This window comes from Abrus precatorius, unplaced genomic scaffold (genome assembly GCF_003935025.1).
Source record: "Abrus precatorius isolate BTA unplaced genomic scaffold, Abrus_2018 Scaffold3, whole genome shotgun sequence".
NCBI classification, from domain to species: domain Eukaryota; kingdom Viridiplantae; phylum Streptophyta; class Magnoliopsida; order Fabales; family Fabaceae; genus Abrus; species Abrus precatorius.
Window position 1 is genome coordinate 12,367,121 of NW_020874373.1, and position 19,056 is coordinate 12,386,176.

General features: G+C 29.4%; 1 protein-coding gene across 1 annotated transcript; it reads left to right on the plus strand.

Annotated features, from left to right (window-relative positions):
- Positions 1-13,503: 13,503 nt before the first annotated feature.
- Positions 13,504-18,095, plus strand: LOC113862191 (probable mediator of RNA polymerase II transcription subunit 26b). The gene is made up of 7 exons (XM_027495307.1): positions 13,504-13,749; positions 14,120-14,188; positions 15,072-15,154; positions 16,597-16,649; positions 17,138-17,535; positions 17,719-17,812; positions 17,989-18,095. Exons 1-7 carry the CDS (start codon positions 13,504-13,506, stop codon positions 18,093-18,095), a joined length of 1,050 nt encoding a protein of 349 aa, XP_027351108.1.
- The last annotated feature ends 961 nt before the right edge of the window (positions 18,096-19,056 follow it).

Genomic DNA, 19,056 nt, shown 5'->3' on the forward strand with positions numbered 1-19,056 from the left:
AAATTTAAAGAACTTGATACTCAAATAATGTAAAAGTGAGATTTGCAGCGTCAGGATCCGTGGCTGAGTCTTTCTTGACAAAGTTAGAATAATATGTGAATACGATCAATGATATAGGAGTTTAAGGAAACTGGTTTAACAAAATCTTCAAGCAAGCTTCTTTTGTAAATGGTTGCAACTCCTCTGAACTAAAAATCCTCCCCTAAAACCTCCACCTTTAATTTTTATCTCATTTTTCTTGTTCTGAGTTGTTCTTACTATATGCCCCTAATATGACTCCCTTCCCTCTCTTATATATGTTATTTTCAATCTTTTCTTTACGTCTCTTTTCATTTACTCTTGCACACCATTCTTATTTCTTGTAAAATCATCATTGATTAGATTTTTGCAGTAGTGGGAGCAGATATACTTATTCATATTCTATGGGTATTCCACTATTTGATTATGATAAAAATATAGTATTTGTTCCTTACTCCAATTATAGACAAAGGTTTAAGGATTGCACTTGAACAAAACTCAAACATACAACATTGATCTATTCAAATTTTATAATTATTCATAGTCCAAAGCCATACATGGCATATTGTTTCCATATAATTCTTGATAAATACCAATTCCTACTTGAATAATGTTAAGTTTCGCTAAGTTTTGCTAGAGGACCACTTTGAATAAAAAATTTAGACAAGTTATACTAATTTGTTTATAAAAAATTAGATTTGAGGCAATGTATATCACTGCCTGGTTATCACATCAAAGTTACAAGGCTTAGTGATACCAAATCTTATCTCTTCCAACATATGTTTTAACTACATTAACTCACAGGTAGTCTGAGCTATCGCCCTGTATTCTGATTTTGCACTTGATCTCAATATAATATTTTGCTTCTTGCTTTTCCATGAAATTAAATTACCTCCAAAGAACACACAGTATTCGATAGTAGATTTTTTGTCCATAGATCTTGTCCAATTAGCATTAGAAAGCACCTCTATCTATGCATGTCCATGATCTTTGTATACAATTCCTTGCCCCGGTGCTTTCTTCATATACTTTACAATGCAGATTAGTGCTTCTTAATGAGTATCTGTCAGAGATGACATGAACTGGCTAATAATACTCACTAGAAAAGCAATATTTGACTTGTGATAGTCAAGTAATTCAACTTGCCTACTAATCTTTTGTATTTTTTTGGATCTGCAAAAAGAACTCCCTCTGCAGTCAGTTTCACTCCTAGCTCCATAGGTGTCTCACATGGTTTAACTCCTTTTAGTTCGGTCTCAATCAATAAGCTTAAGACATATTTTCCCTGTGAAAGGAAGATTCCTTGCTTGTATTACATGATTTTAATACTCAAGAAGTATTTCAGCATTCCTAAGTCTTTTGTCTGAAACTTGGTTTGAAAAAATTTCCTTAGGTTATTGATTCCTTCCTTGTCATTATCTATAATAACAATATCATCAATACAATCAACAAGTAAAATACAACCAAGGATAGTCTGGTTGTAATATACTGTATGGTCACTCTCACTCCTTGCTAATCTAAATTATAAAATCACGTCATTGATCTCTCAAACCATGCCCTAAGTGACTGTTTCAAGCAATGTAATGACTTCTTTAAATGACACACTATTCCATACTCCCCCTGAGCAATAAAGCTAGCCAGGTGGTTGCTCTTTGTATACCTCTTCTTGTAAGTTTCCATATAAGAAAGCATTATTGACATCTAACTGGAATAATGGCCAATGATACATAGCCGTAAGAGAGATGAAGATACATATAGATGAGACTTTAGCAATAAGAGAAAACGTATCAATGTAGTCAACGCCATAAGTTCGGGCATACTTTTTTGCAACAAGTCGTGTCTTTAGGCGAGCCATAGGACTATCTAGATTAACTTTCACAGTGTAAATCCACTTGTAACCAATAACCTATTTTCCATTATGAAGAGAAATCAAATCCCAAGTATCATTCGTCTCAACAGCCAACATTTCTTCCTTCATGGCATGTCGCAAACCATCATGACTGAAGGCATATGTAAGAGTCTTCAGAACAAAAAGAGAGTTTAGACTAGTCATGAAATATTTAGATGTAGAGGATAAATAAGCAGACGTAACATAAGATTAAATAGGATATGTTCAAGATCTCTTACATTTACTGATAGCAATAAGAAGGTCAAGGTTAGACATAGTATCTATTGACACTTGAGGAGATAATGCTACAAGTTGAGTACCATCTTGAATATCATTAGGGACGAAGGGAACATCTTCTGAAGGCTATTTCTACTAGCGAGAGTATGTTTGCTAAAAAAACTTGAAACTTGTATCAACACGAGCTAGAGGTGCAACATGATGTGTATATTGGAGAATAGTGTAAGTCAAGAAAAGTTCATCTACCTTATACGTGAACTCTGAAGATGAGAAATTAAACAATGGAAGACTTTCAAAGAAAAACACATAAGAGAAAATAAGATAACCACCAAGATTAGGAGAAAAACAACGGTAACCTTTTTATGATTGAGAATAACCCAAAAACACACATTTTAGGGACTTTGGATCAAGTTTAGTTACTTGAGGACAAACATCAAACACAAAATAAGTGTAGCTAAAAACTTAATGAGGTAAAGAAAAAAGAGTTTGTGATAGGAAAAGTATAGAGTGAGAAATCTCACCATATAACACAAATGATGACATGCAATTAATTAAATATACAACAACATTAGCCCAAAAAGGTTTAAGAACTTTCATTTCAAACATTAGAGCACGAGCTACTTTCATAAGATGACGACTTTTACGTTTAACGACCTCATTTTACTGTGAAGTAACAATACAAGAGGATGGATGAAGTGTGTCATGTTTACTCATAAAACTAGTGAAAGATGTCAAAAAATATTCTTTAGCATTGTCACTTCTAAAAATGTGCACACAAGTATTATATTGAGTTTTAATTTTAACACAAAAATTATAAAATATAGAAAAAACTACAAATCTGAATTTCATAAAAAAATAATAATCATGTTACATGAGAATAATCATCCATGAAAGTAATAAAATATTTAAAATCAAATTTAGAAGTAACTGAACAAGGGTCCCAAACATTAGAATAAACAATTTCAAATAGGGCATGAGTCCCTTTATTTAAACAAGGTAAATAAACATTACGATGATTTTTAGCAAATTGATATAACTCACAATAAAAATTAGACACTAGACTACGACATTATTTCCTAAGAACTCCTAAAGACGGATGACCCAGACGGCAATGAAGTTAGAAAATAGACATTTTTTCATTTATAAAAGCAATAGAAGCTTGCGAAAGTCCTTCTTTTTCTAATAGATACAACCCATTAAATACCATACCTCTACCAATAATCCCCTGTGTCATCAAATCCTGAAAACACAAGAATTAAAAAAAAATGTTAGACGTCAATGAAGTTGGAAAAGAGACATTTTTTCATTTGTAGAAGCAATAAAAGCTTGCAGGAATCCTTCTTTTTTTCAATAGATACAGCCCATTAGATACCATACATCTACCAATAATCCCTTGTGTCACCGGATCCTGAAAACACAAGAATAAAAAAAATGCTACTAAGCAATTTAATAATGAAGTAATTTGGCTAATGGACAACAAATTTAAGGGGAATTGAAGCAAATATAAAACTGGAGATAAAGGTAAGGTTGAAAATATAGTGATACACCCACTTCCCTTAATATGGACACTAGAACCATCAACGAGTGTTATAGAAGAATAGAATTGGGTAGACAAAAAGAGGAAAGGATACTTGAATCCCCAGTCATATGATTAGTAATGCCAGAATAAATGACCCAATGCTTGGAAGATGAGGAAAGACATGCAGTAAGATTACCCTTTTGGACAAAAGTGACTGTAGAGAATGTATATGAATGTTGAGAAATATGAAACTGAGTATACTGAATAATTTCCTCATCATTCATACGTACAGTATATCCTTCTTTCTCTTGCGTAGCTGTATTAGGCTAAGACACTGAGTTAGCAAAGCGAGAATTACCTTGTAAGTGAGAAATCGACTAATTCTGTGGAGGATGAGTGCACTAATTTTGATAGTGGCCAAATTTGCCATAATTGTAGCACTGTACATTACTACAACCTCCAATATGCTCACGGCCATGACTACCTCTACTACTATTGCGAACACCACAGTTATCGTATTAGGCTGCCAAGGCAGAGTGGTTAGGAGACTCATTTTCTGTAGTGTTCTTGGGTTCCTCAAAGGAGACTGCATAACTCTAGAGAAGACATCGGTAAGATTATCAACTTGCTTACTTGACAGAATGTGAGACCGAACTACCTCATATTTTGGAGCAAGTCCATAGAGCCAACTCAAAGCCATGAGTTTCATTGCTGCGCTATCATCTCATCAATGGTTTTGCAGGCTAAAATAGATGTATCTCCTTAGTATGCTTCTTAAACTAAAAAAAAAAGTCCATTAGCTTCTGCTTATTCTATCTTGGCCAATAAATTTCCTACACAAGAGCATACAACTGATTCAAATTATTAGATTTCTCAAAATTTAATTGCAAGAAGTCTTACAACTCCTTCACGATTTTGTAATGGGTAATAATCGGCCTATCAACAAAATTTACTAGCAACACAAGGATCTTTTTCTCACGTATCGTTCATGTGTCAAAATCCTTAGGATTGATAGGTGTCATTTCAGTCAAATGATTATCCTTTCCCATTCCACCCAGGCTAATCTCAATCAAATATTTTCACTCCATATAGTTTGTACTGTCCTCATCTAGCTTAACATTGATAAGTTTGGATAGAGATACAATCTCCATAACAGTCCCCTTATGATATGTATCTGCACATCCTGACAATCATGTTCAGACATTGTATATCCAAAAATAGTGATAGAACTACCTAAGTTTACGTCTTAATGGCTAAAAAAAATGCCGCACTCAAACTGTAAACGTCAAATTACTACATATTTTGGCCACCAAAAATATTTTCATCCCTACAGCAGTCATGCTTGGCCTTTTGTAAAGCTGCTAGGTTTTTTTCTAGAGCGACAACGGCAGCGGCAGCGAGGGGGAACCTTAAGAGGTTCTTGATACCATGTAGAATTAAGAGAGAGAAAGCATATATAGAGAGAGAAATAGATTAGTATGTTGGAATTAGATATATACTATAAAATATATAGAAACTCTTATATTTATAAGGATACATATGTGACCCTGATGAGCCAAGCCTGTTATTATAATACTAACATAAACACTAATCTTAATAAGCCTGTTATTATCTTTATGCTTAGGCAGTGCTTGAAACCTTTTAGTTGTGTACCATTATTAATGACTAATGTAGAGACATCATCATTGTGACTCTCACTATTTTTGTTTTTCTAATCAAAGTTGTGTGATTTGACGAGAGAACGCATTTACACATTCATCTACTAACCAAGAGTATTCTTTTGAACTAGATACCTCAAATACAAGTCTAATAATTTTAAAACGTATTTGTTAGTATCGTTGTGTGTGGTAGCAAGTTTAGGATCTCCTGAACCTCTATTCCTTTGACATTGTGTATAATTCCACAAAGGCTTTCTCTTGTCCATCTCTTATTAATGTGTTTTTAGGCGCAACCTTGATATCATTTGCTTCAAAAACCTTTAATGTATGGGAACAAAGTATGCAATATATTTCAAATTATCTACTGCTACAACATATAAACTTTAAGACATAATCAAATAATACATTTAATGATGTGTCTACATCGATTATAATAAAAACATATTTAAATAAAGAAGGAAGGGAAATTCATTCCTTTCTGATATGTAACAAACCAAAATGAAGAAAAATCGTGTTAGAATATGTTCAAAAAGTATGTGTAAATTTTGCCCATTTATATTAGTATGAGAGTCATCTCACAAATTAGTTCATTGTAAAGTTAGACTTTAATCACATGTTCAAAGTGTGCAAAAAATTATTTTGTCAACACCAAGCTTCATACAAACCTTAAAATGAGAATATTGTGAGAAACAGTGTATTCCTCCATGATATTGGTTCAAACTTACTCAAACTCACTCACTTTATCAAAGTCATATGTATTTTTTTGAAATCTATTAAGAAATTACTTCCAAATTTTATCAAATTACTAAGGTGTTTTATTTTATTTTGCATCAAGTGTCATTGCACAAAATACAATGTGGCTCAAGCATGACTTCTATAAGGACCTTAGCCATTGCCTAATCTTGTTCACTAAATATTGTTATTAGTTTTTTCTGATTGTGTGCTTTTAAAAATGTCTCGAACAATCATTTAAAATATTCAGTTATCTTATATCACAAAGCTACACAAAAAATCATTATACCCCTATAATGGTTAAAACCTGAGAACAATGCAAGACCTATATATATAGTGTCCAAGAAAATAATAAACTAATTGAGAATAACTTAGGGCATATGGTTTCATCTTTGCACTTTTCTATATTCCCTTTTTGATTAATTTTAATTTTAGTTCTTTTAGAATTGTCAATCACTCATACTAAATCTATTATCCTCAATGATCATGCAAAGTAAAAAGAAACAAAAGTATAAAGAGCCTATGAACTGTTAATTTAATAATGATTGAAAGATAATAACTAAACTTGACCCACCTAATCTTTTGTTTCATTTTACCTTATAGATCCATTAACTATATGTGATATAATCGTTTACAATATAATTAATTTTGGTATTTTAAGAGTTGTTAATTCTGAACATATAAATATAGCATAATAAGGTAAACACTAGTCAAGAAAGGAAATGTGAAATTATTATAAATCATAAAGATTCCATAATGTCATGCAAAGAATCCAATATAGTCCTGACTATGGATTTAACTAGACATAATATAAAAGAAAGTAAAAATAACAATAAATTAATCCATAGTTATTTAAAATTTAAATGCAAATTAGAGGAGTCTACAATGAAAAAAAGATGAGAAAAGCTCTTGATTCCAAGACGCGTTCCCAAAGCTCCAATAGTCATTAACAACTGGCAAACACTAAGATTGAGGATGTGAAATAGATGTGTAAAAGAAGTGGAAAGGATGATATCAAAAGGATGTGTAAAAGTCATTGCCTGTGATGTCTTTTTAACAGGATTTGAAAATCTTAAAATTTGTCCATAATTGGACTTCTTGCAGGTAAGCATGGTTGTGCATGTGGCTCGAAGCACACCCGTGCTTGTGTTGGGGTATAGACATGTTAGTTATTATGAAGCCTTATTTTTTAACCAATTTAAGCACAAAATGCTCCCAAAAACCTAAATGTAATATTCTCATATTAATCTTCACAATAATAATAGAAATTAATGTAAAAATCTAATAAAAATAATGGCAAAAAATAAAAATATGTTAAAATACAGACTTATCAATAGCAACAGATAGAGGCCAATCATCAACCTTATGCACATATTCATCACCAGCTGGCAGCAAACTATCGAGCATACACATACCTCAATTAATCATTCTACCGCTTTCTCCTACTGTAACATCAAGGAGACACTTCAACATTCCCATGGCCTAAACTTGAATAATTTTTTGCATAAGTCTCATGGCCTAGAGACACCCCTCAATTTTCAAATGACCTCAACCAATATGAAGAGGATGCAATATATGAACAAGGAGAAGAAAAATCACATGCTAGTGATAATGGTGAATATGGGAGTTATACTAATCAAGGGGTAGGAATGGCAATGTGTAGGTATGGGTAAGGTATTATAGTACTCATCCCCATACTCGCATTTTTAAAAAAAAAATACTCGTACCTAGTCCCATAATCGCGTGGGTATGAACATTAATCATTGTGCTCGTACTCTCTGGATACTTGCATATCCATACCCGTACACATTACCCACGCTTGTTTGAGAAAAAAAATATTTATAAAAAAAAATATGCTTATATAACTTCACATAAGTAATATAGTAATAAAAAATTTAATACGTAGTTGCTGAATAAGGTACAAGAAGATAGAAAATAAATATTAAAAAAATTACAAGTACTAAATGTATCTTAATATAACAATTTTTTAAACTAAAATTTTTAGAAGCTATAAGTGAAATTAAAAACTTGTGTCGACGATGACCGCTATTTTGTATGAGATTCGATCGAACAACAATAACAGAGTAACGACTAGATAGATATACATAATGAGTGACCTTTTGTGTGAAAAAACTTGGTGACCTCTTGTGGCAATAATGACAACTAACTCTAACGAGTAACTATTCATGGTTGCTGCAATATGTTTGAATGAAGCAGATATTGAGAATGAGAGTAGGGTTAGGATAAAGAAGTTCAAGTACTAAACGACAACAAGAAGGGGATACATAATACATTTTTTTTAAAATTTTTAAATATGAAATTATAAGAAAAATAATTGATTTATTTAAAATAATATAACATAATATATATATATATATATATATATATATATATATATTAATAATAGTATTTTAACTCATGTACCACGCAAACTATTTTTTCAAAAATACAAATTTTTAAAAAATTATTTTAATGAATTAAATATTTATAATGTATATAAATTTTAAAAGAAAGAATTTGAATAAAAGATAAATAGTCATAATAAAATTTTATAATAAAAAAATATACGTGTATATAAAAAATTATACATTTTTATCAGAAGAAAAAATTAACAAGAAAAATTAATGATATTTTTATATTTTATCTTTTTAAAAACTTCTTTAAATATAAATAAATGGTAAATATAATATTATTTAGATTTAATAAATTATAGTTGTACTTATAATGCACATGTTGCATAAAAAATATTAATTTAAATTGAAATATAAAAAATAAAATTTAAATATTATCAATAAATAATAAGCTTACGATAATAGTAAGTGATCATAAAATTTATAATATGTTTATTATTTATCATTCACTTTATGATTTAAATATCAATATAATTTTATTAATAAAAATATTTGTATGAAAAATATTGTATATGTGTCATATAAATAATGTTTTAAAAAAAATGTCAATCTCATATGAATTATGTAATAATTAAATTGTATTAATCTAGTTAAATGATATAAAATAGTAAATTTTCTATTAAAAATATGAACCAAAATATTTTTTTTTGGTTTACTTTATTATTGAATATATTTTTATAATAATCTTATATAACTTTATATAAGTAGCACACACACACACACACACACATATATATATATATATATATATATATATATATATATCTATATTAATTGTTCTACTATGCAAGTATAGGGTGGAGTAGGTACTTAGATACTTAGGTAGTATCCATATCTAGATAGCGAGTAAATACCTTATTCGTTGTAAGTAAATTTTATGGGTGTCCATCAGGTAGTTTATCTATTGCAATCCCTATCAAGGAGTCATAGAAGAGGATCAAGCTAAAGAGGATTAGGGTCATGAAGAGCAACATATTATGGAGGGAAGAGACCACATGAAGGAGGATCAACCTATACATGATAATGTTACACAAGAATCATGATTTTAGTTTGTTTTTTCATTATTTCATTTTAGGTTTTATTTCATATTTAATTTATTTTCATAATGTATTTTGTTTGAGGGATACCTCACCGTTACAACCTGATTATGAAATTTTTATATATAATAAAAATATCTCATTCTCTTTTAAAATTTGTTGTATTGACTTATGTTTTGTATTAGATGACCAATTTCTGATATTCTTTTTTAACTTTTCTACAAACTTTCCTTAAGTAAATCAAAATTCATTTAAATCACACATGATTTGCTTAAGTTACTTAAGCACTTGTTAAACAAATAAGGATCTATGAAATGTGGTGCTCTTTATCTAATTTTTGTTTAAGAAATTTATAATTCAATTAAGCGAATTGAGATTTGCTTAAGTGAAAAGTGTTTTCCTTAAATGAAGGAAAATGTTTGAAATATAATATTTTTAATCCAATTTTTAATTAACAATTTTAATATTTATTTAAATATATTTGTTCTTATTTAAGCGAGAGTTACTAATACTATTTTATGTTAATTTCAATATTTACTTAAGTTAATATAATTATTGCTTGATTAAACTTTTGTTCATTTAAGTGAAAGTTAAAAAAAAAATTATTTAAACATATCAAAATTCACTTAAGTAGAATTTTTTTTACCACATAGTACTCGTGTAAATTATAGAGAATCTGTATCCATATTTTTGTTTAGAATCCATGCACATTGTGTATGTTTTAGAACTTCACCGATGATGCTACTCAAGGAGAAGAAAGTCATAAGTCGGCATGCATGCTTGGTGACTTTGGGATAACTCTAATTCTTTAGTTTTATCTTATGCAATAACTATTTTTAAATCATAAATGATGTCATAAACCAATCGAATTTTTTCATTTAGAGGTTAATCTAATTATTGTATCCTTATTTTGTAAGTGTAAAAAGTAAAATGTGTAATGTTATCGTATAAACATATTTACGATCCATAGATGATAGATTCGCATTCTAACTCAAAGTGTGGCTAGCAAGTTATTATAACTAACACTTCTTTTTAATATACTTACAAACTTGTTTGACTATAATATTGGTATTATATATATATCTTTTACACTGTCAACGATGTAAACTAGATATGATAAAGAAAAATAAAAGATATAATGGATGTAATAGAACAAAAAATAAAAATAAAAAAAGGGTGAAAATGATATATATGAAAAAATAAGTGTAAAAAAACTACTATTCTTTGATAAATGGGCTTATATTACTTATAGATTTTCCTAAAAAAAAATTAAAGTGGTGTGAGTTTTATTATTTTTAATACTCTAATAAAGCTTCTCATTTACCACTTTATTTAATATTATACAAATTATTTCAATAACTTTTCTTCATTCTACTTCTTTTTTACTGATTATTTACAATTATTAAATAATTTAAAAAGTATAAAAATTTAATTTTTATTAATTAAAGTATAAAATATAATAGTATAAAAATTTAATTTTTATTAATTAAAATATAAAATATAATAAAGTTAAAATTATTAGATTAATTTAAATTTTTATAATTATTATATATTTTTTAATATTTATATAATTTAAATTTTTTTATAGTATTGGACGAGCTTATAGTTAGTCATTATAATTTTAAAACGCTTATGTTTTGTTTATTCAATTGATCGTGTATATATATATATATATATCACAGAATCATTTTATACCACACTCGCAATCTAAATTCAATAAGATAAATCTTGAAATGCATAAAGAATTAAAGAACTGTGTTTCCCATTGGACCTTCGTTGATTAAAGAACCCTAATCCACCATTTTGTTCAAGATAGATAATTCCATCTCATCTCCACGGATATGGAAAAACTTTGCATTTCTATCACTGTCCTAAGATTTTGAGTTGAGATGTGAAGAATAATTTCAAATCCTCGTACGACTTTCTTTTAACAATCTTTTGAATTATTAAATAGCTATTAAATTACCTTTTTAAAATATCAAATGTATATATATATATATATATACATATATATATATATAAATTAATAATAATATAACATTAATAGGATAAAAAAATTATTATAACATTAATTATCCGTGATGTGAGTCCTACCAAAATGATATGAGTGCGGTGATTCAACCAAGATCTGGTATTCAGTGTGTATTAATTCACTTTCCTTTTGCCCAAAAGATTTAATAATAATAATATACTCATGAATATATGGCATAAAGTTATTGAATATATCTCATTAAATATTTTAAATTAGTTAAAGAAAGTAAAAATTGAATGACTTATATTAAATTTTGATAATTTTTTTTCTATTTTAACCACCTATCTTAATTCTATGAGATGAAACAATAATAACAATAATAATAACTCATGGGAATAATAGTAGTAAGTAAACTTTTCAATTATAATTTTTTAAAGAGATGAAAAAATATTTGCTAATTATAGCTTACCTTTTTATATAAAATTTCCATGAAATATCAAAACTATATTTTACTATTAAATTTAAATGAATTTGTTTTATTAAAAAACACTATAATTAACTATTTTGATTAAAAAATATTTTCTTGATGATGATAAAAATGATTTTAATATTAATGCATTTATAATGTAATAATAATATATAGAATATGTACTAGTATTTATTAATTTTGTTATTATTATTATTTATTTTTATCAATCTTATTGTAAAATTTTTGAAATGTGTCATAACTGAAATATTTTTGTCCTAAAATGTTTCCCTAAATATATGCCAAATAATGCATCGCTTGTGTACATATCATAGTTATCCACTTAATGTAAAAGTAGCTCTTATGGTCCTTTTTAAACATTTTATGAATGTGTCCAATTATATATGGTAACTGTTTGTTGCGCGCATTGCCTGCCGAGAAAAATGAGCATGTATAACTTTCCAATTTCACTGAGCCAGTAAATTTCTTTCATATATCTTCAAGCTAACCAAAAACAATAACTCATGCTAATGTAAGTACTTCCAAGTAATTTTTTAAATTAAAAACTATCTCTCTATTAGATGGATACATATCCTCTCAAATTTTTTAATATATATAAAACAAAAACACCTTAAAACTATAACCATACATATTATTAGATTAAATTGTATTAAGGATACAGTATCTCTCAGAGTTTTCACCAGGGTGAAAGCTAAGATGGAAAGGTATACAATAGAAGGTTCATTAATTATTGTAAGAATGATTTCAAACGAAGGGACGTCATTCTATTGAAGGAACGTTACTGAATAGGAAAATTATCAATATTTGCACGTAACCATTTTAAAATTTTAAAACAACTCAACATTCTCCTACTATGTATCCATAAACGCTATGAAATGAAAAATTTTTGGAGGCATTAAAGATTAATAGCACGAATCCGCTACAAAATTACCAAATTAGCAGGATTTAGAAGTGAAATCACACCGCTCTTCCAAACTAAATAGTGGAATTTACTGATTTTGTTGGTCATAATTTGTTTCTCTTATGTATCATTTCTGTCCAAATGTTTTCACTCTCCCAGCCCCATAAACCAACATGAGAAGCTTTCACTCTCATTCTCCGACCCTCTTCCCCCGTTTCATCTTTTGAGGTAACTCGTTTTTCATCAATTGCATGCTAGATTTTTTGGTATAGCTCTAGGTTCATGTCTTTGCTCGGTGAAACTACTGCTTAGATCATATCAAAGTGTGGGTGTGTGTATATATATATATATACATGATTGAGTAGAAGGGGGATATTCCGACCTAACAGAAATAATAGATCATAACAAGTTGATAGATTTTGATTAATGTCATTCTTGTGATCTGTGTGAATCCAATGCTCACAAGCAGTACTATGAAGATGTTTGTTGTAAAAAAAATACATTTTTTGTTGTGTGTTTATTAATATATACTCCAACCGGAGAGATCAAATTGCTGAGCAACTTTACTCGTGCCAATTCAGGGTGCGTTATTGCAGCAATTGAATGGATCAGCATCAATTACATATAGAAGACACCAAAGTTCATGGACAAGAAAATTGAATGTGCTTCTAGTAAGCTTCATTTAGATGTTCACAATGATGATCGACAGATAATTAGTTTAGACAACAACACATATTGTTTAAGCGGACATGTTGAAATAATTAGTTTTGAGGAAAAGAGCAATTGCAGCATGGAAGGAACTGATCAGGAATATGACAACATAGAAGAGCAAGAGAACATTAATCATATTTTGGAGATCAAGAAGCTACTTGTCAACAACGAAAATGTGGTCAGTCTCACTCGATTATTTAACCAATTATTAACATAATTTAATCTTATGCTGGTTCTATACTTTATTGGAATGAAGAATGATTAATTATTGTGTATGTATATATGCAATATATGGTGTATCCAAAAGAAAGAAAAATGATTATTATGTATTCACTAGCAGCAGTGATAGTAATAGAAGAAATAGTTAAACATACGATAAGTTCAAAAAAAAAAAAACGATAACAAAAATGAGAGATATAAATATTGTTAGTATATAATCTATATGAATATGAGTAAGTATGGATGTATAAGCTTGCCTGCTTTTATGCTTAGCTGTTGCAACTTTTCCTTTGACTTTGACTAGTTTGTGCTGGGATTTATTTTGATAGACGGAGACAGAATTAGTAGTTGGGCTGCAGATGCTGACATATATTGTATGCTCTTTGAAGGATTTAATGGTAAGAATGAATAGATTTGGGTTTATGAATGTTGATTCTCCCTACCCTTTTTTTTAGGGTTTATGTTAAGTATATTTCCTTATTATTTTCTTTTTATGAATCAGTTCGTAGCAACAGATAAGATTTGAATTCTGTACCAACAGATTCCAAAATCCAAATTCTACTATATATGCTTATTGATCAATTTTCTAAAGGAATCTGACTTTTCTGTTAAGTTTCTTTCCTCTTATTTAATTTGAATTAAGTTAACTCTATTTTCTTGTACAGCGTTTTAACAAGCCATTTCAATTCGGTACTTCTAACTTTTTTATGTATTATAATTTTCTTTCAAAGTATTCAAAGAAATACGCCTAAGATATCATCCCAAAAGCCACTAATTATTTTGGCTGGTTTTTCTTCATGGTTGTTGACTATGCATCAATCAAGGCTTAAATATATCGATCACTGAAGTTAATCAAACTCATTGATCATATTAGCAAATCACAAAAAACATCATTTATTTTCAGGGTTTGTCTTCTTAGAGTGAAGCAAAGTTAGTGCTCTTAATTAAAAATCTAACCATTAAAACTTTAATAACTTCGTAATTTATTATAAATATGTACATATTTTATTACAATTATAACAGTTTTTTTCTTTTATAATTAAGGTTGTAAGTACATTTTCCTCATAAAATATATCTTTCACTTTAAAGGAATTAAATTCATATTGTTATTATATTATATATGCAGAGTCAATCATATTTCCAAATCATGTCAGGTTAATTTTAAACAAAAATGATACCATTGTCAGTACTGATGGTATAAGATAATGTCTTCATTTGTGTTTCTCAATCATTCGTTTATGTTGAACCTCACATCTCTTCTTTCCATCTGTCTCCTTTTAGGTTACAGATATAGGAACGACGGTATGTGATCTTCAACTGCACTGGTCGAAGAGGGTTATTCGAGAAGCAAAAAGGGTTGCTGAGTAAGAGTCCTGTGCCTTTGCTAGTGAATGTTTTATTTAAGTTTAGATACTAAGACGTCTCAATATTTCTGAATCCTCTTGTTATTGATTAATAATAATAGGATACTGTTAAAAATAAAATGACACATTTTTTTTCTAATGTGGAGTAAGAGGTTTTTTTATTTTTGAAATTTTGATTTTTGATTGAATTTAATAGTATTGTATGATTAATTACTTAGGAAAATAAAATTTAATTGTTGTTGTTGAAATAAAAAATTTTCTATCTCCCATTATCCAAATTTTGACCCTGTCACTAAATTTTGTTTATTCTCTCTTTCTTTCGCTTTGCCTTACTGACAAGGTAGAGATTGATGAAATGCATGAAATGTCTTCATCAAGTTTTTTAGTTTGGCTTTTCTTTATTTCTACAGTGGGGATTTTAAAGATTAGTGATTCAGGTTTAATTTTGATAAAATTTTGTAAAAGTACTTTTAGAGAAAAAGAAATAAAAAGATAAAATAAATAATTTTTTTTTTCATAAGTTAAAATTAGTTTATACTCTTAGATTTTTTTTAAGTTACTTTTCCAAAGCAATTAGATATATAAGATTTTAACTTATAAAAAATTACTTATTTTAATTTTTGTTACAAACACTCTTACAGAAGCTTACCCAAATTGAGCTTTAATCTTTTTGCTAAGACCATATATATATAAGCATTTTTTTTACATTAAAGATGTTTTCCTGCAGCAAGAAATTGCATTGTTCTATTCATTGTCTACTTAATTTAAAAAAAATAAAAAATTGATGAATCATTTTTCTAAAACAACTAAACTTTACTACATTGGAAAACGAAATCTTAGATAGTTTCTAAAGGTGCGGTTCTATATCAATTACATGGATGAAGGAGAGCTTTCTGTGTTTGCTTGCTTAATTATTCTCATCTCACTAAATTTGAAATTTTAGATCCGGAAGAGTTCAAATACTTGAAGCCTTAAATTAAGGAACATATGCATGTCTACATGAACTTAAGAGCTTACCAACTAGGTGCTGGGTTTTTCTGCTCTACGGCTGTGAAGTCATTATGAAGCCTGTGGAATTTTAATCCACATCAAAATATGCATCATGATGAGTGGAATTTATGTATAATAAGCAAATGGATTTGATTGAAAATCCAGAAGCAAGCTCATCAAAAGGAACATTATTGCTTGACAACATGAAACAATTAATATAGTATTAAAAGATCCATTTCCCCTCGTTTTTTTGTACTCTGAATTGAATGCATTTTTAATTAAACAATACAGTATGTAATTAATATTGTGGCTGGGTTTCCCAGTGGAGCAGGTAATATAGATAAGTTATCTCAAGTTCCCAGTATTTGTGCTAGGGATATATAGTATACACAAAATATTGGTTTTAAAATGAAATAGCTAATAAAGTATAATATCTTATTTATTTACTGCAGTAAGTTTAAGGTGATCATAGAGAATGAAATTGATGAAAAAGCTGGCCTGTCAGGTAATTAAGATTATAGTAGTAATTCACCTGACTTACATTCGAGTACTCAATTTATCATATTCTGAAAGTAGACAGTAACTAGAACCAACAGTGGCTAACATTTTAAGCGAAGGACTGACCCTCCTACCACATTAGATGAACATGTATTGTCTAATCCTCCAATGGATGAAGGAGCTCACATTGGCAACATACATAAAGTGGAGTTAGCAACGGTAAATAACTATTTATTTGTACGTAAGCTTGATTTTGTTTCCATTATTTTTTATTGAAAGTAATGAAATGCCCTTTTTTTTTGGCCGATATGCCTTGGTGATCTGCTTAATTTCTTGTCCGAGAGAAGTATTTTGAGGAGTTAGACAATGATGAAAGTAAGTCTCTTACTTTCTGAGGATTTATAGTTTTGGTTTTCTTCCCTCTAGCTGAGTTGTGACTCTCTAAAATCGTATGCACTTTATGCAAAGCAGATCCTATAATTCATAACCATGCAGGTGAAGATGCATCTATCAAGACCATCCAGAAACAAAAGCAAGAACTCATTGACAAATTGATTAGTCCGAAAAACAATACACCTTCACACAAAAACTTTGAAATTGAAGTGATTTATGAGGCACAAACATATCCTCCAATAACTGAAAACAAGAGAAAACTGGAGTTGCAACTTGGAGACGACTCAAAAACCATCCCAACTAACAAGCGCCAAAAAAGGGCATGGAAAAAATCCAGTGAGAAATGCAATAACCAAATGAAATATACATCATCAGACACGGAATGTTCCCTACAAAGGTTTAGAAAACAAAAGGAGCAGACAGATGCTGAAAATGATCAAAAGAGTACTATGAAGAAGGACAAGGACAAAGTTCATCAAAGATCAAATGCTGCTCCACACGTAAGTACAGGAATAATTTGCCTAATTGATTCATCTTATTTTGAAAGAATATTCGCTTTTTATTTTACTAGTTCGTAAAAGTTTGATAAAAGAAGGGATTATTTCCAAAAATTCAAGCTGGAGCATGTTGTTTGGTTCTATTCTTAATTATTTCATCTTGTCTTATCCTATTTCTTTCCTTAGTCACGATGGTCATCAAATTATGTTGCAATAATGGATGAGAAGCTTGAAACCTCAAAGATAAAACTTCAACAAGGATACCAAGCACATGAAAGAGGTTGCTACATCAGTTTCACTTTTCTTTCTCAAACGTTTTCTTGAAGTCTAGAAATCTCTATATATATCAATAACTTCTTTCTTCAAGCATTAATTCTACTTAAACAATTTCTGGCTTCTAACTTTAAACTCTTCCCTTTTACAATTCAATGTAACTCAAATTTCTTATTTCAACAGCTAGAAGGAGCACAAGGTACCTTCCGGAGCAATATGATATTCCCAAAGATGATTGTAACCGCAGTAGCTCACGCTGGAGGTACAACAACCAACGTTGGAGACAGTGATAAAATAGCCAAGGATAATTTATTTGTTTCAGACTTGGGTTTGATCACATATGTCTTTGATATCATTTAATCCATAATGGATGAAGAGGCTCAATCATGTTCCTGTTGATGCTGATATGGACATTCTTTATATGTATATTTTGTTGAATAAACATAAATGTCAGTTTTAATTCTTTTAATTTAGCAGTTTTTTTTAGAATAAAAGTTCAAGAGTCAGTAGTTATTTTGATAAATAGCTATAATAGATTTTGATTGTAATTTATGACTATTAATAGAATTTAAGTCTTTCATCCTATAAATAGATCATTGTATTGTTTAACAAAAAGTGTGAAATATATAAAAACAGTTTTTCTTCTCTATCGGTTTTCAATTCTACAATTTGGTATTAAGAGCTTATGGCGAGTGTGACTAATAATGTGCCCCTGCCCCCGACTAACAAAGGCAAACTATGAGAATTGAGCATCCAAATGAAAGTTCTTCTTGGGTCTCAAGATGGTTGGGAGGTGGTCCAAGAAAGTTTCGAAGAACTAAAAACTACCACGGGATATTTGGCAGCTCAACACAAGACGTTGAAAGAGACACTATTGAAAAATAAGGCAGCTTTGTACATGTTGTTTCAAGCTGTTGACAAGTCGAGCTTTGAGAAGATTGCGAATACGACAATTTCAAAAGAAGAGTGGGACATTTTGGCGAATGTGTACAAAAGAGCTGATCGGGTTAAACAAGTTTGCCTTCAAACTCTTCCTGGCAAGTTGGAAAGCATGAAGATGAAGAAGTCAGAAGGGGTCTTCGACTACATCACGTGTGTTCAAACCATGGTGAACCAACTCAAACGAAATAGAGAAGCTTTAACTGATGCATGAGTTGTGGAGAAGATTTTGAGGTCATTAATTGACTATTTCAAGAATGTCGTATGTGCTATAGAAGAGTCAAAGAACCTAACAACACTTAAGGTTGACGA